At 42.7% G+C, this 25,781-nt stretch overlaps 1 protein-coding gene across 1 annotated transcript in view; it reads left to right on the forward strand.

The window, feature by feature from the left end:
• Window positions 1-3,446: 3,446 nt before the first annotated feature.
• Window positions 3,447-25,781, forward strand: part of EXOC2 (exocyst complex component 2) — a gene marked incomplete at its 5' end in the record, with an annotated part of 124,321 nt that continues 101,986 nt past the window's right edge. The window contains 5 exons of the mRNA XM_079713058.1: window positions 3,447-3,564; window positions 7,406-7,582; window positions 9,567-9,693; window positions 21,072-21,185; window positions 22,624-22,748. Of these exons, the coding sequence (XP_079569184.1) occupies window positions 3,447-3,564; window positions 7,406-7,582; window positions 9,567-9,693; window positions 21,072-21,185; window positions 22,624-22,748 (661 nt within the window). The remainder of the gene's footprint in view (window positions 3,565-7,405; window positions 7,583-9,566; window positions 9,694-21,071; window positions 21,186-22,623; window positions 22,749-25,781) is intronic.

The raw sequence follows: 25,781 nt of genomic DNA on the forward strand, positions 1-25,781 counted from the left end.
ACCCCTTGTACCTACCTCTTCGTCCTATTTTAATTCCAGTATTCCATTGATACCATGAACATTCAGAAAACATTTATTCAATTTCTGTCAGCAGTCATCTGGCATGTTTATTGTGTGTCAGGTACTGTATGACAGGTATTAGAAAAGTAGAGTTGATTAAATATTATGTGTTTTCAATGAGGAGATACAGACTTGGCATCTAAGATGTATGTAACACTTAGGTAACAAAAGTGTTATAGAAGGAGGAGGGATCAGGGAGACTTTTTAGAGAAGGTAACATTTAAGCTTGACTTTGAAATATTGGTAAGGATTTAACAAACTTGGAAAGTCTTTCTATTTAGTCGAAATAAGGTAAATGAAATCAGGAAGGCATAAAAAGTACCTGGTGGTTCTTAAGAGGTGAGTGGGCTTGTGTGGTTAGTGTCAGATGGGTGAGGGAAATGACTGAGGATGACCTAGGGGTGTAGAAGAGTCTTATGGTGACAGGTTTTAATAAGATGCTAAGGATGTCGTGGGGACTGGAGACCACTGAGCAGTGGGAAGATGTTTTTTTTGAATCAGGAATGCTGATTAGATCTGTAGTTTGGAGAATTGACTCCGGTGTTTGCTGAGGGGGGGTTGCAGCGAAGGGATAACAGGGGCAGAGTGATCTCCTGTGGTTCTTTGCTTTTTGCTGCTGTTGTTTTGCTGTTTTAATTGCGTTAAACGAGTTTACATAGGCATGATTGAACTCAGTCTCCAGCCCCCTCCCCTTTCTCAGAGGAGGCCAAGCTGATGGCACCTAGCTCAGAACCCCAGCCCTCTAATCACAGGGTTGCTGCCTCTGGTTTGGCAGTCCTGGTACTGGGCTGCCATGAGCACTGCGTACGAACGGTACTGAGGGTTCATGAAGAGCCAAGACACTCCTTGGAGTTTGAGTCTCCCTCCCAGAAACCAGGGACAGAGGTCTGTCACCTCTTTATTATCCAGCACAGCCCAGACTCGTTTAGCTCACTCTGCCAGCACCCACTTCCATGTTTCCAGATTCTGTGGCTAATTTGCCAATATCTGGATAGTCACTTCTGGATAAAATTTAAAACTCCCTCCCCCTCTTCCCAGATACACATCTGCCTATTTGCAGCCTTATTACCACTTCGGTTAAACCAACGGTCAGTTCTTACATTAACAGGACAATATAAATCTTTTTTCTTTTGCCTCTTTTGAAAGTTTCAAGAGCTGTTATTCTTGGATTGATTCCTTTTCATGGCATCCTGTTCTTTTAGGCATAAGAGTTTTCTCCTTCTGCAGATATTTATTTGGGGATCAAAGTTTACAGTACTTTTGAAGTGTGTGTGTGTGTGTGTGTGTGAGAGAGAGAGAGAGAGAGAGAGAGAGAGAGAGAGAGAGAGAGAGAGAGAGAGAGAGTTTCCTGTTATCCACTGTGTTAATTTGCTGGGGCCGCCATAACAAAGTACCATAGGCTCTAACAACAGATATGTGTTTTCTCATGATCTGGGGGCTAGAAGTCCAAGATCAAGGTGTGGGCAGGGCTGGTTTCCCCCGAGGCCTCCCTGCTTGGCTTGGAGATGCCGCCTTCTCCCCGTGTCCTCACGTGGTCGTCCCTCTGTGTGCATCTGTGTCGTCATCTCCTCTTCGTATAAGGACACCGGTCCTGTGGGATCAGCACCCATCCTAGTGGCCTCATTTTACCTTAACCACCTCTTTAAAGTCCCGATCTCTAAATACAGTCACATTCTGACGTCCTGGATTAGTAGTACTTCATCGTAATTTGCAGGGAAGCACTTTAGCCTGTAGCCTTATCTCTGTTTCCTCTGGATCTTTTTTTAAAATTTATTTGTCTGTTTTTTTATTTTTGGCTGCGTTGGGTCTTCGTTGCTGCGCGCGGGCTTTCTCTAGTTGTGAGCGGGGGCTACTCTTCATTGTGGTGTGTGGGCTCTTCATTGTCGTGGCTTCTCTTGTTGCAGAGCACAGGCTCTAGGCGCGTGGGCTTCAGTAGTTGTGGCGCGTAGGCTCAGTAGTTGTGGCTCGTGGGCTCTCGAGCGCAGGCTCAGTAGTTGTGGCGCACGGGCTTAGTTGCTCCGCGGCATGTGGGATCTTCCCGGACCAGGGCTCAAACCCGTGTCCCCTGCATTGGCAGGCAGATTCTTAACCACTGCGCCACCAGGGAAGCCCTGGATCTTTTTTTTAATCTGACTTTCATCTCTCACTCACGTATTTTCCTTGACTACCTTACAGTCTTTGTCCTTGTGCCTTTTAGGATGAGGCTGTGACAGCTCCTTGTTTAGTCTGTGCATGGGCAGAGTTGGTGTGTATATGCTTTTCCTTGTGCTTTTCCTTTTCCTTGGGCTGCAAGTAGTCCTTTCTGGGAGGACCCTTCCATGTTAGAGTCTTCGGTTCTCTCTTTCCAGGGCTCCTTAGTTTCTCCAGAGTGATTTTTGTTACCCGGACAGAATGGAGTTGGGTGAGAGGGTTGGCACCCTCCTCTCTGTGCCTGGTGTCTGTCCCTCAGTCCTGGTCCCTTCTGTTTGGTTTCGTGAGAGATTGAACTGATCTGGCTAACGGTGGGGTGAAGGCAGGGGCCACTGTCTAACTTGGCTCTGTGAAAAGACAGACAACCAGCAGCTGTTGTTCTCTGAACCCACCCTTCCCTTGTCTTCTGGAGCATCTGAAGCCTTGAGCCCTTGAAGAGTTCTGTGGGTTTCTAAGTGAGGTTTGCTCGTCTCCTGGTTGCCTGCTGTGCACTAGGTGCTCTCCTCTGCTGGGATTATGTACCTGGTCTTTGTTGTAGCCTTATGGAAGGTTCTGTTGCTGTCCACAGTGTCCGTATATGCAAACAGAGGTTTGGAGCGGAATTAGAGCGCCAGGACTAGAGCGCAGGGCATCTGAACTCAGAAGCTGCACTTCTGCCGGCTCCGCACTGGGACAGTTAGCAAGTCTCTGCTCCTGTCTGCGTGTCGAAAATGTCAGTGTATTGATTTGAGCACATTTAAAAGAGTTGCTACACTAAGTCTAATACAAAAATAAAATGAAATTCAGTACACCTGAATGGAGATGTTCTTTAATTTTATGAATCTGATTAGTTCAGAATGTGCTCCTTCAGGAGCTTCCAGCATATACTTTGGGTGTAGCAGGTGGTGGCATGGAGCTCAGGGGGACCTTAGGTTCTGTCTGTCCTTGCATCAGAAGTTTATGTTCTCGATGTCTCCCTCCCAGTACTAGCTAGTGTCCTTAGTCACCTTCATGTGCAGGAATTGTTGGCAGACAGGCTAACTGACAGCTAAAAAACCCAGCGCTGTATGTTTGCAGAATACTGCTGTGTTTTGGTACCGAATGTCTAGTTCTGGCATTTCTAGTTGCTGCTCACCTCAGTTGGCACTAACCCTTTTTTCCTTTCTCTTCTACAGATTACTTCTGTAGCTTGACCTCTACTTTCCTCAACAAGCAGAATGTCTCGAACACGACAACCCCCCCTTGTGACAGGCATCTCTCCAAATGAAGGAATCCCGTGGACAAAGGTCACGATTAGGGGAGAAAACCTGGGGACTGGGCCACCTGACCTCATAGGTAAAGGCAGGGACGATGCTGTGTGTTCATGGTGAATGCATTTTTATGTTGGGCAACTGAGGCAAGATGTACTATTTTGAAATAGTGAAGGTGATAGAAAAACACCCCTGAGGTCTGTACAGGATGATCTGAATAGAAATGAAAGAATTATTTGGTTTTCTGATTTTTCTGTTAAAATCATTATTTTGTTAGATCTTGCCTGTATTGTCTTTCTCCTGGTCCTTGAGAAAGTCCCCCACAGCCGAGGTTTGCCTCCTTTCCTCGGGGTCGGCCTCTCCTGCCAAGACTGCCAAAAAAGCCGCCCAGCTCTTCTGGCTTCCCCTCATACAGCTGTCTGTTCTTCTCAGGTGCTGGGTGAACTAGGCCTCTTCTGTTCCTTATTGCTCTCGGAACCAAATCTAAACTCCCTCCACCCAGAGGAGCCTGTGTGCTCTGCCCGGCTGCACCCTGGGACCTGTGGGCATTTGTCTGCACCCGATGCCCATTAGGGCGGGAGCACTGAGCCTCCAAACTTAACAGCCACAGGCTCTCTACAAACTCATGCCCACCCACGGTTTTCATTAGGCTCCCCTAATGTTTACATATTTAGAGCAAGCTACATTTTAGTTTTTAGGATCAGTTTATGCTGTTTATCTTTTTAAGCCCAAGGATGCGAGCGATAGAACACTCTGCATCCACTTGGCACTGCGTAAGTGTTTTTTTGATTTTGGTTTGCAGTGTGCCCCCTTCCTCTGGGAGAGACCCTTTCCTGCTGGTTATTTTCATTATTCTGGTCTGTCAGTGGTTCTCACCTGGCTTGTCTTCATCTTCTCTAGAACTTAAAAAAATGCTCTTGCCTTAGCTGCTAAGTCTCAGTCTCTAAAGATGGAGCCTTATCATTGCTTTTTTTAAAACACAGATGAGTGTCAAGCACTGCCAGGATAGAGAGCAAACCATAAATATCAGTGTGTGGTGAGTTTGGGTTATTTTCACGTGAACTCTGCATGAGGGTGTGCAGATACATTCAGAATAAGGAAGGGAGGCACCTCAGTATGTGCTGCTGAATGTGTATTCTGATTTCCCACACATTAATTTATTTGGATTCAGACATTCTCTTGACTCATTTCTTAATTTATGAAGGACCCCTTGGTAAATACTACAGATTATGAGTTGGAGCTTGTTTTTCTTGCATTATAGCTGCTGGTTGACACATTGTTTTTTGGCCATCCAGAAATCCCTTGGAAAAGAGAAAGTTGATTAGAGCTGGGCACCATGTTTAATTACTGAGTCTTGCCCCCCCCAGCTCGTTCTTTTCACTAGTGTTACTTAACTATGTCTCATTTTGTACTGTTTTCTCTAGCTACAGTTTTTGATTCTTCAGTAAATAAAACTTAAGTTTATTATCCTTATGAAGGTAGTCTTTCTTATCCTATGTCTTGGTTCTTGACAAAGCTCATTCCAGGTTGTTCTTTATCCAAAGTGGAAAAATCCCTAGAATTCATGGATATAGACCATCTAGACGGAGGTTCAGTTTAACCGTCAGTCACTGAGCCCTCACACGTGACTGCTGCCCGTCTGTGTGGATGCTGATCTCGCTTTAGCTTCAGGCAGTGCGATTCCTGTTTGACTGAGTGCGCACGACTTTTATAAACTTGCTAGTTCAGCTTTCAGCCTGCCCATGTATTGCCAAGAAACCACTTTTTAAAAAAGCAAACTTAGCCTACTAAATAATTTAAGCATTTTTATAACTCCGGTGACATCTACAGTAGCCAAGTAAAATACTACGAAAACACTTTATTTGGAATTCTACAAGTTACTTAAAAAAAAAAAAGATGTTATATTTCATGAAGCAGATTTCTTGGCAAAACATGTTTAAGAAATAGATCATATGATCTTATTTAATTTCCATGCGTTTAAAATGATCTGTTTAAATCTGTGTTTTAAATTATATGGTGATTATTAACTTTTTTAGTTAAAATGCAGAACAGATACTAAATCTGAGGAACCTCGATAGCAGCTACAACGAGATGAATAAACTGTTATTCCGGGTGCTTTTTCCCAAAGTTGCATCATTATGGATATCATACATGTTTGCTCATCTGAACATGTTTTTAAGACTTTATGTCTGTATATCTGAAATCTCCCATTTCTCAGTTTTAATCATAAAATAGCTCCCCAGCAGGGGACTTATATTAGGAACTTTAATACATTAAGTTCTGACATTGGGTTGCGTTATTTCCTTTCTAAAGTTAGTATTTAAATCACAAAAATCTTTTTGATATTGTAAAATTTAAAAATATCAAGTTATGTATTGACCTGGAGTGATATTGAAATATATACCATCTATAATTAAACAGTTCATAAATTAAAACATTTCCCATTTATATAAAAAAATACATAGGGTGATATATGTGTACATAAAAATTATTTGAGCACTGTATGTATTGAAGTGTTTCACAGGCTTACCTTGGAGATGGAGAGGAGTTTCAGGGGGTGCTTTCAACCTCTTAAATGGCTTAAATTTTTCATACTAAAAGTTGAGTATCAAGAAAACTAACAAACACTCCCATTTTGAAAAATAATTTTGAATTATGAATGCATTTAAAAATGTGTAAATGTCATTACACATTTAAAAAGCCAGTGGAAAACTTAGTCCTAAAGGAACTTTGAAGTGCTGTCATTAGAAAAACTGAATTCCTTACATGAATAAATAGTAATAGATGTCTTAGGGAAATCTCTGAAATTAATTATTTCAATAAACGTCTTTAAAATGGAGTTGTTTTTATTCCTTTATGGTTAATATAACATTCTTACTAAATAGTGCTTTAAATCCCTCCCTACATTTTTTCAACCGAATTTGGCATAAGTTGAGGTGTTCCTGGTATCTGATTAAAAAAAAAAAAACTTGCATTTGCTAAACTTGACTGCCGAGCAGTATCAAAAGTTAAATGAGGAGAAAAGAAAGTGCGAGTGTCTGGGTGTTTGCTGAATACACTTTGGTCTATTTTCTCCATGAATGTTTATCACATTGGTCTCTGTTTTGCAGCAATGCCCGTGGTGGGATGGTGGTCCTCTGCCTGGGGCCACGCCTTCCCTGTCTGCACCACAGTCTACATGGGTCTGGGCAGAGACGCCAGGCGTGGGCTGAGATTTGGGGAGCAGAGTGTCGTACAGCGACAGGACCATGAGGGAAACATGTAGGCAGCATGGACTGCCGTTGGAGGAGTGATGTGCAGACGTGAAAAATGCACTAGTAATCCAGTAATGCCTGAGAACAGTTACTGATTTAACAGACTTCAGGCTGTGCTTAACATAAACTACCAACTTTAGTTCATTCTGTAGTATCATATATAATTGAACACTAGGAAAAGTATGTGCAGATTATTTTCAGGAAGATGATAAATATTTTTTTTAGGGAATGATGTACACATTTATTATATTAACACACTTTAGAGCTTTATAGCACTAACTTGGACTTCTAAAAATAACAATAATTTCCTTTCTAATACCTATGAAAGCAATCTAAGATTCTCATAGTTAAGCAATCTGGAGTGCCTAGACATTATTATGGTTATTATTTTCTAATTCCAATGATGTTTGAAGACACTTAAATATAATCTAAAAGAAGTCTTAAATATTAGAGAAAAAATAGACAAATTCAGTAGAGACAGTCGTTTATTTGCAGATAATATTGGGTATATTCAAGAATAGAAATAACTAACTGATGAACCAGGAAATGCCATTTCTAGTTCTGTTTTTCAGTTCATGAAAAAGGCCTGGCGATACTAACAGAAGAATTGTCTTTTCATGAAATAGCCGTTCTTTTGGACTTTGTTATGTGCATGCATGCTTTTACTTTCAGGTCTGACAATTTGTGGGCATAATTGCCTTCTGACAGCAGAGTGGATGTCTGCAAGTAAAATTGTATGTCGCGTGGGACAGGCCAAGAACGACAAAGGAGACATTATTGTCACAACCAAGTCAGGTGGCAAAGGAACCTCCACAGTCTCCTTCAAGCTGCTCAGACCTGAGAAAATAGGTATCATCTGCCATGACTTTACTCTAAAGAAGAAAATAAAAGTGGGTTTTGTCTTTTTAAATTGACAACTGGTAAATTAGTGTAAAATTTACTTACTCTCATATGTCGTTAACTTAGATTCAGTTTATGATTATTTTTTCAGGAATGGGTTATTGGTTAAAGTTTGCATTACTTTTGAAAAAGCAGTTAGCTGAGCTAATGGTAAACCCTAAGGATGATAATCATTAGAAGAACTGTTGTTCTGTCCTGTATAAAATCTGTTCATTTAACATGTCGAAATGCCAATTTTAGTTTCTTGATCTTGAATTCAATAATTGCATATCTTGCTGTGATAGATAAGATTTGAGGTGAAATACATACCTGGTTTGGCCAAATTAGCCAGTAATGCCTAAATAATGTTCCGTTTTCCTTTACTTTCTGCGTCCTTTGAGGCCCCGACAAGATGTTGCCCACCTAGGTGTGCCTCTGGCCTCCAAACCAGAAACACTCTTCTTGTGCTCTAGAGCCCTTCCTGTGTTCCCTTTGTGCCCTTAACCCGTGCTTCCTCACCTTGGGGCAAAGAGTTTGGTCTGAGAAGCCGGGACTCTGATCACATGAGCAGCCAGCTGTGGGTGGAGTGGAGTCACAGAATCACCTACCTCAGAGGATTGAATGAGTTAGAACATTGGAGAAAGTGCTTAACATAGGTCCTCACACGAACTAAGGGCTCCATAAATTAGTGTTTTTAATTATTCGTCTCCTAGCTCTTTATGTATATGGCATCTCCTCTGCTAAAGTAAGAATACTGTCACATTCATCTTTGTGGTCCTGTAATGACTTGCACATGGTCAGTACTTAATAAATATTTGTATAATGTAGGACTATCACAGGCATAATTAAACCCAGGCCTTACTTCTCTCATATAGAAAAGCAAAGAGTTTGGCAAATTTTGTTTTCTGTCTTAGAGCATAAAGCCTTTCTTCAGCATTATATCCTTAAATTCCTCAATTCTTTTTAATAAAAATTTGAGGAACTTAAGGGAAAACCAAAAATGGAATTTACGTTTATGTATGTGTGTGTACATAAACGTATGTACATATATATACATACAGTATTTTTGTTTTTGTTTACTCACTTTTATTTAATGTCTTTGAAAACCGAACTGTGAAATTAAAGCAGGAACTTGTTTCCAGTTTTCTGGAGGAACTTAAAAACATTTGGACAGAATCCAGCATCATCTTGTATCATGTTTATACAGCAGATGAAGAAAACTTATTTGAAAGTATAGATTTTATGCTAAAACGCTCTGCCCAGGACTTAGTACAGCACAGGCTCAGGAAAGGCCTGTAGACCTGAAACTGGGAGTGTCTGGGCCTGAGTTTGCCCCCTGACAGAGCTTCTTTGCGTCATCCTGGTAGACCTGTGGGTGCCCGCAGAGGTAGAAGGCTCACAAGGGGCCCTCTGGTGCCCCGGCCCTGTGCTCTGCTCCGCGCCCTCGCACACCGCCCCGCCTCTGTTGCGGCTCGGTCCGAGCCACAGGAAAGAGGGTACTGTTTTCAGAGACTGTATTTTTTGTTTCCTGAATATCCTAGTCATTTCCATCACACAAGCCGTGCATTCCCTGGAAGGTGTTGATTTCTTTCTATTGATAGAAGGATTGTTGGGTATTTTGTTGATGTACCAAATTAATTATACTGCTTAGTATTTGTAAAATACATTTGTTTTAGCAGAACTTTTTCTCAGAGGCTTAACTTGTCTTCTGTATTGAATAATGTACAGTGCAATCAAGAGGTGTTATTTTTGCCTTTTTATAGATTTTTAGTGGTTTTAATTAAGCTACCAGCCATTACAAAAAAAAAAAATCTGGAGCTTTTGTGCCTTCAAATCTTTAAAAAATTACTGTAGCATGCATTCTGTATTAGGTCTTTCAACAGTAAAGCAGTATGGTAAGACTTAGTGCCTGGGGAGTATGTATCTTATTAAGGCTATGCTCCTCATTTGGTAGGTATTTTGGATCAGTCTGCTGTGTGGGTTGATGAGATGAATTACTACGACATGCGCACTGACAGGAATAAAGGGATTCCTCCCTTGTCCCTGCGTCCTGCTAATCCACTCGGCATCGAGATTGAAAAGTGAGTACCGCCTTGCCTCCGTTGTCTTTATTTCTAGCTGCTGAAAAGTTCTGTGCACTCAGTGAAGAGAGTCAGGCTCCAGGAACATCCAGGGAAGCACAGTTGAAGGCACCTCTGTTGTTGGGAGCTGGGCATCATCTCTTGGAGCTTGGTCAGCTTTGCTAGAGCGAACCTTCCAATTGGTTAGAACTGTTGGCAAAAACTACTTACCTTTTCAGTTTTTGAGTTTACATTTTGTGAAGAGGAAAAGTATCTTGAAATTTTGAATAACTAATACTTTTAATGATATGAGAATTAACGGGTTGTCTGGAGTTGGTAAGTTTAAATATTTAGCTGGTACTCGAGATTAAAACGGAATTTTCCGGCTTCCCTGGTGGCGCAGTGGTTGAGAGTCTGCCTGCCGTTGCAGGGGACACGGGTTCGTGCCCCAGTCCGGGAAGATCCCACATGCCGCGGAGCGGCTGGGCCCGTGAGCCATGGCCGCTGAGCCTGCGCGTCCGGAGCCTGTGCTCCGCAGCGGGAGAGGCCACGACAGTGAGAGGCCCGCGTGCAGCAAAAAAAAAATAAACAAAAACCCCCCAGAATTTTCCATGTGCTTGATTTTTCAGGATATATTTGACAGTAAGTAGAACCAAGGTAGTCTTGTCATTTTGTTTACAACCCCTACCTGTAATTCATACTTAATTCAGACTTACTTTACCAGAATTGTGGCAGGTAAATCTTTCAAGATGTCTTGGACCAAATCTAGAATTCCCTGTTCTCATTCCCTAGTACAGTGTTTTCGTAGATTTTATAATCAGTGCCTTTATCCTTGCAGCTTCCTTAGTCAGTTCACCTAACATGTTAGTTGTTTCTGACTTGTCTCTCGGCCTTAGTGACTGCTGGTGAAGTTACTACTGAGCGTTTCTGCATAAGCATTTCTGCAGGCGACAGATTAGTTCTGCTAATGCTTTAGCCATAGTTTTATTTTAGGTTTTTCTAGGAATGGAGAAAGTTGTCCACTGATCTTTATATATTTAACCTTCAAGCCTACACTTGAAGACCATTAGTAACTCAAAAGTAAGCTTCTTTTTCACCTGCTGGGGTTTGCCCTGGCTGAGAGGGAGGGAGCACATGTTTGTCTTGGGAAGTTGTCCTGTGTTGAAAAAGGCCTGGGGTTGGTTGGCAGCTTTTAGTGAGCGGGGACTGTCCTGGGTCACAGTTGGGAAGCTCTTTGGCCAGCGTGGGTCATTCTGGAGCTGTTCTAAGGGTATCAGTGCCCGATAAATTAAGAGTTTAAGGATCAAGAAGGTCCAGGAAAGAAAAGAATTGCTGGGTCTGTATTTGAGCATAGTTTCCTGCATGAATGGACTTTGTGGTTGAGAGTAAACCTCTCAGTGGCCTGCTTCAGTGCCCTGGATTCGGCTTCTTTCCAAGCCCACCACAAAGGAAGTGTGGAGCAGAAGGGCCCTTTGGATTGTTCTTTTGTAAGGAAGATACAGTTTTGCACCTTTGTACAAGGATTATAGGAATATGGTGTGACTTTTGTCTGAGCCTTAGATGGAACTATCAAAGTTAGGATTAAATAGGTTATTTACCATCATAAAATGGATTTCCTTAATTTTTAGTTTAGCATGTAACCCACCCCTCATTTGATGTCTTTACCTTTTCATGTCCTCTTACTTTTTTTTGGTGGTACGCGGGCCTCTCACTGTTGTGGCCTCTCCCGTTGCGGAGCACAGGCTCCGGACGCGCAGGCTCAGCGGCCAAGGCTCACAGGCCCCGCCGCTCCGCGGCATGTGGGATCTTCCCGGACCGGGGCACGAACCCGTGTCCTCTGCATCGGCAGGCGGACTCTCAAGCACTGCGCCACCAGGGAAGCCCCCTCTTACTTTTTGATTGTCTTGATTGTTCCTGTTACTGCCGCTACTCACACAGGGGTTCGGCTTGAACTCTCTCTTACAGCTCTTTTTCTTAATACGTTTCGGGATAATCCCGAGGTAACGTTGGTAACCAGCCAGAAGCACTAAAAGTGCCTGGCTCTGTAGAAGTTGTTTTTCTTCTTCTCTGAGACAGTCTAGTTGGGTCTGAGCCCCTCTCTCAGTTTAACTCTTGGCCCTCCCGTTACTTGCAGGGTGACTTGGAGTCTGCTCAGCTTCCTCAAGGTGCAGACTGGGCGGCCTGGGTCGCGCGGTGTGTGCGTTTCAGCGGTGGGGACGCTCACTCGCAGTGGGCGCTGGTTGGATGTCCGTCGTCGTCACCGTGATCTCCTGCTCTTCTTCCATGGGGCTACTCAGTGCTCTGCCCCCAGGGAAAGAGTCTTCTTATGACTTAAGATTTCAGGGTGATGGATTGTATTCAGATCTTAAAATAGTATTATGTACATTCAAGAAGGGCTTAAATGGTGATAAAATTTACAGTCATATTTCTTTCAAGTTGTTACTTGAAAGTTTCAGTGATAATTTGCTCAGCCATGGAATAACTAAAGGATAGTTTTTGAAAAGGTAAAAGCTTGACCCTCATACAAATACAAAATGCGCACATGTCCAAGCTTTTATTTAATTCATTAATTAATGGGAAAACCAGTGAAATGTTAAAACCAGTTCAGGGGGAATTCCAGAGGACAGGCATAATGGGCAGTGAGGAATGCTGAAAGGTGCAACACTGGCCACTTCTCCTCAGTAACCAGTTGCATCTTCACCTGACAGGTATTTCTGTGCCAGGCATCCCTGGTCACCATCAACCCTCCACTTCTGCTTCTGTAACAGAGCTGCAGAGCAGAGACAAGGCATGGATGGGGGAAGATCAGGGGACCCTGGGCAGGCCCTCCAGACAGTGAAAGGATGGCCAGGAATCCTTTTGCCCATTTAAAGTCTTTTGCAAGTTTTCTGGTCAAAAGGAAGAGTGGATAGGCGGCTTCCCTGGTGGCGCAGTGGTTAAGAATCCACCTGCCAATGCAGGGGACACGGGTTTGAGCCCTGGTCCGGGAAGATCCCCCATTGCCGCAGAGCAACTAAGCCCGTGCGCCACGACTACTGAGCCTGCGCGCTAGAGCCCGTGAGCCACAACAAGAGAAGCCACCGCAACGAGAAGCACGTGCACCGTGATGAACAGTAGCCCCCGCTCGCCACAACTAGAGAAAAGCCTGTGCACAGCAACGAAGATCCAATGCAACCAAAAATAAAATAAATAAATTTAAAAAACAACAACATTCACTTAAAAAAAAGAAGAGTGGATAGAGATACTAGGAAGCAAGAAAATGGAAGGTGAAGGTAGGAAAAGGTATAGAAACCAAGAAGAGTATATAGTTTGGCCAGAAAAATGCTTTTCCAGGTTCCTTTTCACCTTTTAAAGATACTGTCAGGAAAACTGCATTTGTTTTATTGAAGTCTGACTTCAGATAGAGAAGCCTTATTTTAGAAAAAGAGAGTAGGAAAGAAAAAGCAGATGTTAAAATATTGGTGTGGGTTTTATTTCCCTGACTCTCTTAATATCTTTTAGATAAAAGCTTTGGTCCCTGTAGAGAATGGTGTTAACGTTGAGGTTAGAATCCCTGAGAGCATTTCCTTTTACTATGTCTTTTATTTCTGTTTATTAATGTCATTTGGGGTTTCTTTTATAATTAAAAGACGGGAGAGGACCTATTTTTAATTAAAAAAAAATGTCATCAGAGAAGGAATAACAGGATTTAATTACTTGCTTATTGAAATATACTAGTAGAGAAGGTTTGAAGAATTATGACTGCTTGTTATAAAGTACCATGGTCCTGATGAATTACCAGACTAAAGTGGTGAGGTCGCCTTTGGAAGAGGAATCAGCTCCTGGTAATTACAATGCTGAGTGTTCATGGCAGTTCTCAGCCCACAGTCAGATGCACAAGGTGGAGCCAGGAGGAGCCTTGCAGTGTTGTGGCCACTTCATGTGACCATGAGTAGCAAGCGCGAGTAGCCGAATACAGTGTTGCTCTTTGGTGTGAGGCCGAGTTTAATAAATGTTTTATTGGTGTGCTCAGCGTGCCCGCTGCCGTCTTTCAGCCCACAGGCTTAACAGCTGGCGTTTATGGGCCTCCTTTGGCTGCTGAAGTCCTGCATACCCCTAGAGTTTTAACTGATGTTCTGCATACATGGTTCCCCGATACTTAGAAAAATGCTACTAATTGCTCAGAAAAAAATAACTTCACTTTGAACCGAGACTAGGATTTGCTTGTAAAAAGTCTGTATTTCTGATTTACTCTACTGTCGCAAATATGCATTCTTTGCACTGCTTAAAATTATGATGGAGACAAACTTAACTGAAAAAGAAGGTAAAAACAGGTTCATATTAATAAGTAAAAGCCTTCACTCTGTTTTATTTCTTAAAAGTACTCTTTGCCTGCTAGGAGAATACCTATAAGTAACGTTTTTGGAGACAGTACATACATGGGAGTTAGGGCCTTAAAATGGAGCTTTGCCCCTCCTGTTTTTTCCCCCTCCTGTTTTTATGGGATCTGCAGCCTTTTTGTGAAATTACTACCTGGGAAGAGCTATCTAGAGTAGTCAGTTGATGCACCACTTGTGTCTTTATTTCCACATAGGTTTTATGAACAATGCAAGTCTGCCTTGCTCCTCATCAGTTTGGCTTTCCAATAGAAAGAAAATGTGACCAGTTTTCCTGCTCCATTTAGAAAACAAGGAAAGGTGACAAAATAATTCTTAGTATGAGTGTGGAAGGGAAAAGCCTTGGGTAAATTTACCTTTTAGAAATGTTATGAAAACAGATTTGTGGGCTGTGATGTAGTGCCTAGGTCCAGAAACTGTGCGATACCAAAAAAGGAAAAAAAAAAAAAACACACAACGTAAAACAAGCTCATAATATTTAAGGTGCAGAGTAACACTGGTGCTGGGGTGAAAGCTATGAAAATTGAGTGTGACACACACTTGGAAGAGCCCCCTTTCCTCCTGTCTTTCTACCTGCAGGTCAGGAGAGCGTGTTCCCCTCGGTGTGAGCACAGTGGTGCAGCCGTCCGTACCCAGGCTCCTCTGCGCTGGTAGTTAGACTTTCTCTCAGGAGGATTTTTGTTGTTTTGCTGGCTCGCGGGTCATCACTGCCAGTCGTTCTCCTACTTGAAAGTGAACGCTGCTGTGTTGAGAACATTCCTGTTAGTTTTGCATCTGACCACTGGGTCCGTCAGGTCCATGTACCTGGGGCTTCATGGCTGATCCTTTTCAGAAGGTGTAATCTGAGCTCACACTGCCATCTAATGGGGAGCGTGCGCTGTAGGGGCATGAAGCTTGTCAGCTACTGAAACTGTTGGTTCCTTCATGAAAACACTTCCCATGTTTACATGGTAAACTCCGTGTTGCTTTCATCCTCCAGTTAGTGGGTTTAGTTTGAATCACTCAGAATATACCTTGCTGTTACTGACTTGCTAAGCCATCACTTCACTTGGAGGGTCAGAGCCTAAGATCCAGTTATTGTGGACAGAGGTTTAAGTTTTAACACTCCAGACTTCGTGCTCCATTGACACAGTGCTTCTGCCCTTCCTCATGCTGTTACCAAGACCATTAGCAATTTTCTGCATTCTGAATCACTGTCTCCCTCAGTTTCTATCTTTCTGGATTTGTAGTTGTGGGTTTTTTTCATGCCTGAGATTCTCTGGTTCTTTAATTGACAATAGAAGTATGGGGTCCTGCTCTTGACTGTTTACATGCAACCTCTCTGGGGCTGTTTCCTGACTGTAAAATGGGAATACATAACTCATGTTGTTACGAGAATCAAATAAAATGGTTCTTACGAAGAGTCTGTTAAATATAGAGAACCAAGTGGAAAGAATAAAAATAACAGCAAGTAACATTTTTGAGCATTTATCACGTGTCAGAAACTGCTAAGCCTTCCACACTGCATTACCTACTTTAATCCTCAGAATATTCCTAAGAGGAAGATATTATGATCCAATTATCCTCATGAATAAATGGAACCTTAGAGAGGTTAAATGTCTTCCTCAAGGTTATTCCAACAACGCTAGCCAACTTGTGACTACTGCCGTGGGCCGTCTCTGCCTTTGTGGGTACACACCCCCCACAGGGCATCATTGCCTCCCGTGTTGTCGCTCGTTGTCTCTTTTCTCTGGATCTTCTGTTTCACATTCATTTTGAGGTGTTTGCATAAAAGATCTTATTTTGAGATAGACTCTTGACTCAGGATGCCTTCAGCTGTGGGTAGTAGAAACAAAAATTCATTCTGGTTTAAGCAAAAAAGATATTTATTTTCTCATAATATACAAAGTCCAGAGATGGTGGACTCCACGATTGGCTGAGTCCGTGGCTCAGAAGTGTCACTGAGATGTAAGGAGCCTGGGTTTGCTGTTCTGCTGCCCTTGGAGTCGCACTGATCTCCTTCATAACTGCAGAGTGGCGTTAGAGGTTCCTAGTGTTGCGACGACAGTAATACACAGGAAATAATAGTGTTAAAATAAAGATCCAGTACTGTTGAAACTGTAATACACAGGAAATAACGAAGCTCGGTAAAGTCTGAGGGCAGAGAGACGCTGTCTCTTCTCAGTTCTCCTTAAAAGTGTGGAGGCCTTTCCCAGAAATGCTCCAGCAGCTCTTTCCTCAGACATTGTGGTCAAAACCCAGTCACTCGATCAATAGCAAGGGGAGCACGATAAGCACAACTGCTTAGGATTATTGGTGTTCGTACTCAGTGAAGGCGTGGGCACCCCACTCTGCAGGTGGTTCTGTCCGCGAAAGGGGAGGGGATGTCGGGTCTCGGGCTGACGGCGGGCCACTTGTGTGGTTTGGATCGAACTCTCTGACCTCTCTGTGACAGAGTGTTGTCATCTTTAGTGTAACTTGTCTTATTCTTGTACGGCTGATTCCTAATCACTCTTTTTCCAATTTAAATGTATAGTAAGATTGGTAAGAGTTGAATGTCTTCAGGAAGAAATCACTCTAAAATAAACTCATTCTCAGGGGTGATTATGAGGGTTTGAGAACTAGGACTTAGTGTTCTGACCAAGAGATCCAGTACCTTTCAAACTCTTGACCCGCTAAGGTGCTTGAAGGAGTTGTGTGTACAAGAAGTGCAGTGGGTGGGGTGGATTAATGCTTCAGATCTCAGTGGACGGCTCTCACGTGGCCCGTTCCAAATGTCGCCACTCACAGTAATGCCAGCACTCAGGGTCAGCCCCCGCCCCCCGGCCGCGCTTGAAGGGACGCACAGGGGTGCAGAGCCCATGGAGTCCTGCGGGGGATGGTGTGGGCAGGGGCTCCCGGGGCAGCAGAGTCCTCTCGCAGAGCCCCCACTAGACTTCAGGCCTTCATCCTGTGATGAAGCAGACCCTGTACATGTGTAAAAACAACAGCCTAGGGCATTTATAGGTGAGGTGTTACTAAGGTTTAGGGATCAAATCAGTTTTAAGTGTGGGAAGTTCTAGATGGTTGGGATTTGTTATCTTTCAATACTGCCAGTTTAAGCATCCTAACAGTATAGGATATAACCTTTTGTTTTTTAACTTTTTTTATAGCTTTATTGAGAAATAATTGACAAATTTGTAAGATGTTCAAAGTGTACGTCTTAGTGGTTTGATTTACGTATCCATTGTAAAAGGAGTCCACCATCTAGGTAACTAATAACACATGCATCACCTAACATATTTACTTTTTTTTTTTGGTGGGAACATATAAGTTCTATTCTCTCTATGGTGTTATCACCTATAGTGACATATTACACATTAGATCCTCAGACCTTATTCATCTTGTGAGTGAAAGTTTCTACCTCTCCCTATTCCCCCACCTCCAGGCAACCACTTTCCTACTCTATTTCTATAGTTCGACTTTTTTTTTAATATTTCACATTTTTTGCGCATCTGATAAGGGGCTTATATTTGCACATCTGACAAGTGGTTAATATCCAGAATATATAAAGAAGCCTACAACTCAATAGCAAAAACCCCAATCTGGTGCTTCCCTGGTGGTGCAGTGGTTGAGAGTCCGCCTGCCGATGCAGGGGACACGGGTTCGTGCCCCGGTCCGGGAAGATCCCACATGCCGAGGAGCGGCTGGGCCCGTGAGCCATGGCCGCTGAGCCTGCGCGTCCGGAGCCTGTGCTCCACAGTGGGAGAGGCCACAGCACTGAGAGGCCCATGTACCGCAAAACAAACAAACAAACAAAAAAACCAATCTGATTAAAAAATAGGCAGAGGATCCGGACATTTTTCCAAAGAAGATATACGAATGCCAGCACGCACATGAAAAGGTGCTGAACATCACTAATCATCAGGGAAGTGCAAAGCAAAACCACAGTGAAACCCCCTCACACCTGTCAGAATGGCTCTCTTGTTATTTGAATGGCTCACAACAAATAACAAGTGTTGGAAAAGGTGTGGAGGAAAGGGAACCCTCCTGCGCTGTTGGTGGGAACGTAAATTGGTGCAGCCACTGTGCAGAACAGCAGGGAGGTCCTCAAAAAGTTAAAAGTAGAGCTACCATATGACCCAGCATCCCACTTCTGGGTCTTTATCCAAAGAAAATGAAAACAGGATCTCAAAGTTATCTGCGCCCCATGTTCACTGCAGCATTATTTATAGTTGCCAAGATATGGGAACAACCTTTATTCACAATAGCCAAGATATGGAAACAACCTAAGTGTGCATCCACGGACAAGGGGTTAAAGGAGTTGTACGTGTGGGTGCCCAGGCTCGCCTTGTTACTCAGGAACACAGGAACATTACTCAGCCGTGAGAAGGAGGGCAGTCCTGTCATCTTCAACAACGTGGGTGGACCTTGGTCTCAGTATGCCAGACAGGAAGACAAAGTTTTTTTCTTTTTTTAAAACTAAACCCATTGAGTAGTACTTAGCTCTCAGACCTGTGGGGACTGCGTGGCCTTAGCCATCTCAACGTGGCATACAACTTCTGTATTTTTTAGTTTCGGGTCTGTATTTGGTGCCTCTTTGCTCTATTTGCTGTCGTTGTCTCAGAGCCTTTTTTGTCCTGTCATACTTAACTCCAGCTACTCTTCTCACCTTGTGCTTTGATGATGGGTAGGAACCACCCAACGAGAGTAAAGCTGCAGGGCCCAAGTGAGGGAGAGAAGCTCAGTTTGGCTCCCTAGAGGACCTTTTTGCTGCTTTTTTGTCAGTTGTGTCTTCAGTGTCTTGAGTGTGGACCTGACCCTTGTTAGGTGAGAATTTCATGGAGTTGAATAATTTATAAAGACTGTTAATAGCAGGGATTTAGTTGGTATTAGGTGATTCTGTGGTATTTTTGATTCTGTTAAGACTATTTAACTTCAGGACTACGTAGAGCGCCACGTTGACAAAAAAGCAGTAGGTGGGCCGCCATGCACTTCTTCACACTGATGAGGCCCCACTGGTGCACCAGGCTGTCCTTTCCAGCTGAGACAGCTCCCTGGGCAGACACCTCCCGCCGGTGAAGGTAGAACTGTGGCTCGTGACCCTTGCCTATCAGAGCGAGCTGAAGGCTCCTGGGTACCTCCCTGGGGCTCAGCTTAGTCTCCACTCAGCCATATATTCCCCCAGAGTTCCAACGTGGAGGCATGAAGTATAAATAAATAAAATGATAAAAACTTCCAAAGGTGACAGGATTTTATTACTAAGTAAAGTATTAAACCAGCATGAAGAATCTAAACCAAAATAAACTTCAAAAAATGCAGTTCTCCAACTCCCTCTCAAAGACTCTGGTGACAGTGACCAACGTGCTTATGGAGCACACACTCGGAGGCACACCTGCTCACACACATCCCCCAACAAGATTGAGGCTACAGTTATTCTTCACTCTTGAAGCCAGTGAGGAAAGATTAAGGTTGACTTGGTCTCTGAGTTGCTAAGACTCAGGTGATGCCAGCTTGGTATCCACGGCTCCCTTAGTGTCATCTCACCTTGTCTGTTACTCCCATGTTAAACCTTTTCCTCCCCTAATTAAGGAAAACTCCGTGGTGAGAGAGGTTAAGTGTAACAGGAGGGCACATGGGATCTCCTGGCCGAGGTGCCAGCCTCCGTCCGTGTCCAGATGCAGGGTTTCCAGGGGAGATCGTGGAGAGCTGTGTTTCGGACTTACGTCCCTTGCCCTCTGGGGGAGAATGGGGACAAAGGAGCCAGTAGAGAAGGGGAGGGTGGGCGAGAGCTGCTGGAGAGTGTGACGGGCTTCCTGGCCACCCGGTCAGGGCCCCCGAGCCCAGGTGAGCACCTCCCTCTCCCCGGAGAGAGTGGGCTCCAGGCCTTTGCCAGTTGTGCCCAAGGGTACTGGTCACCTGCAAGGTGAGGGGCTCCAGCGGGCAGTGCTCGTGGGTGGAGGTGGGATGTTTCCCTTGGACAAGTCTGCCTAACTTCTGAAATGAGGCTGTGTCTGTGATAATGTGGCATCGGGACTCTCAGAGAAGTCATCAGACCTGCACACCTTTTCTTCCAGGCTGGGGATAATTTCTCCCACTGAATAAATTTTAGAGACAGAATAATTGTGTGTCCCATATGGGGGTGGGGAACAATTTCAGTCAGAGGGGAACGAGGTAAAAACGACCAGGATGTTTGCAGGAAACTGTGATCCCTTTGAAGTTGCTGGAGCTTCAGCTTCGAGGATTAGGGTAGCAGAAATGAGTCCTGAGAGAGAAGCAGGTTTGGGAAGTGGAGGGACTTGACCGCAGAGCTTGGACTTCATTTTGCAGGCAGAGGGTGGGCGCTGTAAGGGCTGCTCGCTCACAAGCCCTCAGTGGGCCGGGTCCTGCCCAGTTCCGTTTGCTCTCAGACACAACTTGCTCACATTCAGTGTGGAGCCTGACACCTCTGGTAGATGCTTAATTTGTGTTTGAATGAATAGATAAATGAACTGATCGAGAAGTTGACCTTAAAAATGTGGGCAAGAAAGTGAGCTACAGATAAGGGAGTGTCAGTTAGTGTAAGCTTTTCTTGAAATTGATCTAGACATGGGCACAGAAGCATGGGTACTATATAGATCTGATTTTATCAGTAGGCGTCATCAGGCATCATTGTGTCTTAAAACAACTTTCATATAGATCTTTAACAAAAAGCATTGTAACAAGTTGATTTGCTGTTTTTAATTTCGGTGTACCCAAATTTTGATTTTTATCTGCTGAGTAGGAAATCATTTCATGTTTGGATAGATTTCATGAAGTATCAACTCAGCCTCTTTAAATCTTATATTCTTTTTTTGATGTAATTTCTGTATTTTAACTAATTTCCTATCTTACATATACGGTCAAAGTTTATATGTTAAGTTAGCTGAGGTGTAGGAAGTATTTTTTTTTTTTTTACACACGCAAACATAGGCTCCATAATGTATCATGTATCATTGTAATGGTTTGTATTCATGTTTATTACTGTTGGTTACATCTTTGTAGTAATAGCACTCAAAATATATCTTAAACCTTTTCCTCCCTCAGAGGTAAATTTCCCCAGAAGGACTTAGAAATGCTGTTCCCTGGAATGAGTGCTGATTTTACAAGTGAGAACTTTTCGGCTGCCTGGTACCTCATAGAGAACCACTCCAACACCAGGTTAGTGGGTGCTGGGCTGTGTTGTGTGGTTTCACAGGGTGCAGCTCATCAGACTTGAGGTAACGCGGGTTTCCCTCTGGCTTTGCTGCTTAGCAGCCCTTTGACCTCGGGTGAGCTTGTGAACATCTCAGAGTATCTGTTTCCATATTTATAAAATGGGATCATTAATCAAGAGGACCCCTGTTTCCTACCATCATGTTCTTTCTATATGTTTCGTTATTTATGCCGCCCATTAAAACTTCGGAGTCTCAGCTGTGTCCTGTGTCAGAATGTGATCCCCCTCCCTACTCAAGTAACGAATTCTCCAGTGCTGGTTTAAAACGAGGAACATACCTCCTTCCCTGACCAGAGAGCAAAGGAAGATGAGTTATTTATCATTTTGCAAAGACTTGGCTTAAACTTAGCCAAAAAATAAACAAGGGTCATATATCCAATTAAAGTGCTCCTTTGTATCTGCTACTTATAGTTTACCCACCCTCTGTACAAGAGCAGGTCTGTAACTTTTTCACAAGACTGGCTTAAAACAGTTATATTTAGTAAAAATGTTTTAATAAATCAATGGCTTATTGTTTAAAATTTGTATTCTTGAAAAGCCAACTTGTTAAAATATACCTTAGGCGAAATTCTTCCCTCACCTATTGGGATGAAAACCTTTATAGAAAACAGGAAAAGTTGGTATATACCTAGAGTAAATTTGGCCTGATAAATTTTTAGAGCATATGCCTGTCACTTTCTTTGTGGAAGATAGTTCTGAGTTCACATTATAGACGTGCCTTTCTGTCACCACGTCAGGATTGATCTCTGTTCTCTGTGTAGGGCCATCTTGGCATTCAAGAATATAGTTAACGTTTTATATAGCCATATTTTCTTGGCTCAGGTGGAAATGAAACTTCTAAAATACAGAGATCTGACTATTTTTTCTCTTCCTGGGATAAGATGAAATAGTGTGATCTGTTTAGTTATTTAAATTTTGAGTTGACCCCCAGGTTTTCTGTAATTTCACTGTTAAAGGCGGGGCCTGGTCGTGATGGGCTGAAGAGGACAGCGTGCCCAGCTTGTGTCCAGAGCATAGCAGTGGACGTCCAGGGGGTCCTCCTTAGTCCTGTCACCCAGCACTGCATGGTCCAGGTCTCCCCATCTGGGAGACGCTCTTCAAAACTCCTTACCTGGCAAATCCTATGTGTGATTTGGGTCGATTATAAGAATGTCTCCATGTGTATTTACTTCCCAGGGGTCTGACATATGAGGGCTACAGATCTCCTTGTATAGCTGCTGTAACTTTGGCGTTCATAACATGTAAAGGTTTAGATCTAGGTAAGCCTTTGAAAGCTTGGTTTCATCTGATTACATGTTGTATCAGTCTGTATCTTTCCAGGGTAGGCTTCAGTATTTCACACTTGATGCATTATCTTCTTGTGGTTTCTTCATTTCACTTCAGTTTTGAACAGCTCAAAATGGCCGTCACCCACCTGAAGAGACAGGCTAACAAGAAGAGCGAGGGCAGCCTGGCGTGCGTGAAAGGGGGACTCAGTACTTTCTTTGAGGCACAGGACGCCCTCTCAGGTAAGGTGACCCTCAGCCACCTGCTGGGGCTTCCCCGCGGACACCAGGCCTTGCACTTAGGAGTGTTTGCAGGCTGTGATGCTGAGGCTGTGTCCCTGGGAGCGGAGCTCTGCAGTGGCCACCAGTCAGTCTTTGCAGCCGGGCTGGAATCTCTTTGAAGGCTTGGTACCTTAAGTATTTGTCCCTGAGGCTTTGCTCACCCATCAGACACGTGTGAAGTAGGAGACCACTTTGCCTCCCAGCAGTGCCCGGTGTCCAGGGACGATAAGAAGTTAAATCCCAAGGGTAGAATTCTAGAATTTTAAAAATCCTTGTACAGCCATCAGTATCTTGCACATGGGACTAATTCTGTAGATGTGACCCATTGTGTGTTTGGTCTGGGAAGAACTGGTGATAACGTGTCCTTTCTTTGTAGCCATCGCCCCACCAGCCCCGCATGGTAGCTAACTCCCCCACCCACGTACTCATCCTTACATGGGAGGGAAATGGTATTCAATAGAAATGGTGTGGCTTTAGACATTTCAAGGGAAGATGTTGGGTAGGTTATTTATTTTTTAACTACCTTTAATTAATAGAAATCAAATTATTGTTTATCTAGTAAAAAGTAAGATACATTAAAAAAAAAAAAAGTTAGCCCAATTCTTTTTAAAAACAAAGACACCTGTAACTAAGTACCTGTATAGCTAAATACCTATAACCCAAACTGTAGACTAAGAGACCACACCTTCTTCAATTCAGAAAGACTTAGTTTTTAAAATTAATTTGTATCGTTAAAGTTCGGACGTCCTATTATCTTTTTTAAAACCCTTCTCCTCCTGGGCCAGACATGCTTGGTTGCCTTTTGACAAGTTAAATGTGCATCTGGTACAGCTCTCTGCACGTAGAAGTTAGGTCTTTGAAGGAGTGAGTTGTGAATGCCTGGGAGGGAGCTGAGAAGTCAGGTAAACTTTGATAAAATCTCTGTGCCCTGCGTTTTTTGATGGTGTGCTTTTCTTCTTTCTTTGTGCTTATTGATATTCTAAGTTGTCAGTGGTGCTATGTCAGCAGCAGAAACTTGAGCATAAATGAACTGAGTTTAGTGTTCTCGAATTGAACGAAGTTACCGATATGCCTGGTAGCTGTGCACATGATAATTTGCCATATGTGATTAGCAGTTCTCATAACTATTGTAATTACAATATTTCCTTGGCAAAAACATGCTTGACTTTCCTCTCCACCCTTTTTTTTAACATATGTATTTGTAAACACATGTATACTTGTATTCACTTATTTATGGTTTTACTTATGTAAATGGCTTCACTCCTGGCAGATTTCAAGAGGTTTTATTTGGTGCATTAAATTTAGTCTCATTTATTAGACATTTGTCCTAGAAGTATACTGGTAATTTAAAGTTTAGCTAAGATGATAATGCTGACCAACTACTAATAAGTGAGTGACTCTATGGCATATAGAAAATGATTTTAATGGTAAATTAGAAAATTTTAGACATACATATATCTAGCTTTTCTATTTTTTGATGTAAATGTACATTACAAAAATATTAAACAGACAAATAATCAAGAACGACTTGCAACCCTACTGTAGGGATAATCACAGTAACATTTTGATGTATTTCCTTTTGGTCTTTTTTCCCCTCAGCTTATATGAGTGCGTATTACAGAATTGGAATTATATTGTGTATATAGTTGTGTGTGCTAGAAATCTTTTATACTTTAGGTGGCTCCTCTGAGTAATTATTTTACTATACTTTAGCATTTGATTTGTTTTATTAGTAGCTCTTTAAAAATTTTTTCAACTGTAGTCTTAATTGAAATTGAACTGTAGTTTTAAAAAATGCTTTTTCAGTCAGGTTTTGGTGTTACTGTTATACAGAATCATGTGGATCTGTACGAGTATATGTTCGTACTGTGAAGTGGTTTATGAAGATTAGGAATTACTTGAAATTTGAGAGCGTTGATACACTGAAAGAGCTAATAAACTGTCTGCTCAGGTAATTAGCTTTACTCTCCTATTATGAAAAATTTCAAGCATGCTAAGAGTAGAGAGAATAGTACCATCACTTCCGTACACACCTGTCACCTAGATTCAACAGGTCATATTTTTCCATACTTGCCTCATCGCAGGTTTTGAGGTTGGTTGGTTTGTGTTTTGCTGATCTCAGGCAGCACGACCTTTCTCTCCTGTGCACTTCAGTGTGAGTCCCCTGATAAGGGCGTTACGTACTCGACCACAGCCCCGTGACCACAGCTCAGAAAGTTCCAGTAATCTTTCAGCATCACTTAAGGCCCCAAATTCAAATTTCCCCAGTTACACTTACTTGGTTTGTCCAAACCAAGATCCACGTAAGACCCAGGCAGTTCATTTGTTTTTTTTTTTTTTTTTTCCAGTCTCTTAAGCCTCTTTTAAACTAGAACAATCCTTTCACCTTCGCTACCTGTCTTCGTTTTTCTCATGCTGTTGATTTGTTGAAGACACGAGGCTGTTTGTCCTGTAGGATATCCCATATTCTGGATTTGACTCATTACTTCCTCATGGTGCCATTAGCTTATTTTACTCTCCGTTGTATTGCTGGGACTTATCTGATTGGATACCAGTCAGGATTCAGTTTTGACCCTTGTGGCTACATGTGGTAGCGTGTGCTTCCGATCTTATCCCATCAGGAGGCGTTAGTGTCTGTTCCTCCTGGAAGAGACCCTGGGCTGTATATATAGACACTGGCATTGTGTATATAGATACACTTTTGAAATCTCTGCTTTTTGTGTTTTGTGGATTTCGGTTTGGCTTTCTCCTGAAGTTCTCTATTTCATTAAGATTTTCATGCCTTTTAGAATTGCATTATAATTGAAAAGTCATTAAAAATTCATTGTAATAGGCCCTTGTCACCAATTTCATTCACTCGTGTGTCCTACTTCTTTGTTTACGTTGATTCTTTAGTTATGCCTTTTTTGTGTTTTTAAAATTTGAAATTTTAATTTTCCTCTTTGATCTAGTACTTTGTAGTGGATTTTTGTTTTTTAAAGTTAGTTTCTAGTC

The sequence above is a fragment of the Hyperoodon ampullatus genome (genome assembly GCF_949752795.1).
Source record: "Hyperoodon ampullatus genome assembly, chromosome: 10".
Taxonomy (NCBI): domain Eukaryota; kingdom Metazoa; phylum Chordata; class Mammalia; order Artiodactyla; family Ziphiidae; genus Hyperoodon; species Hyperoodon ampullatus.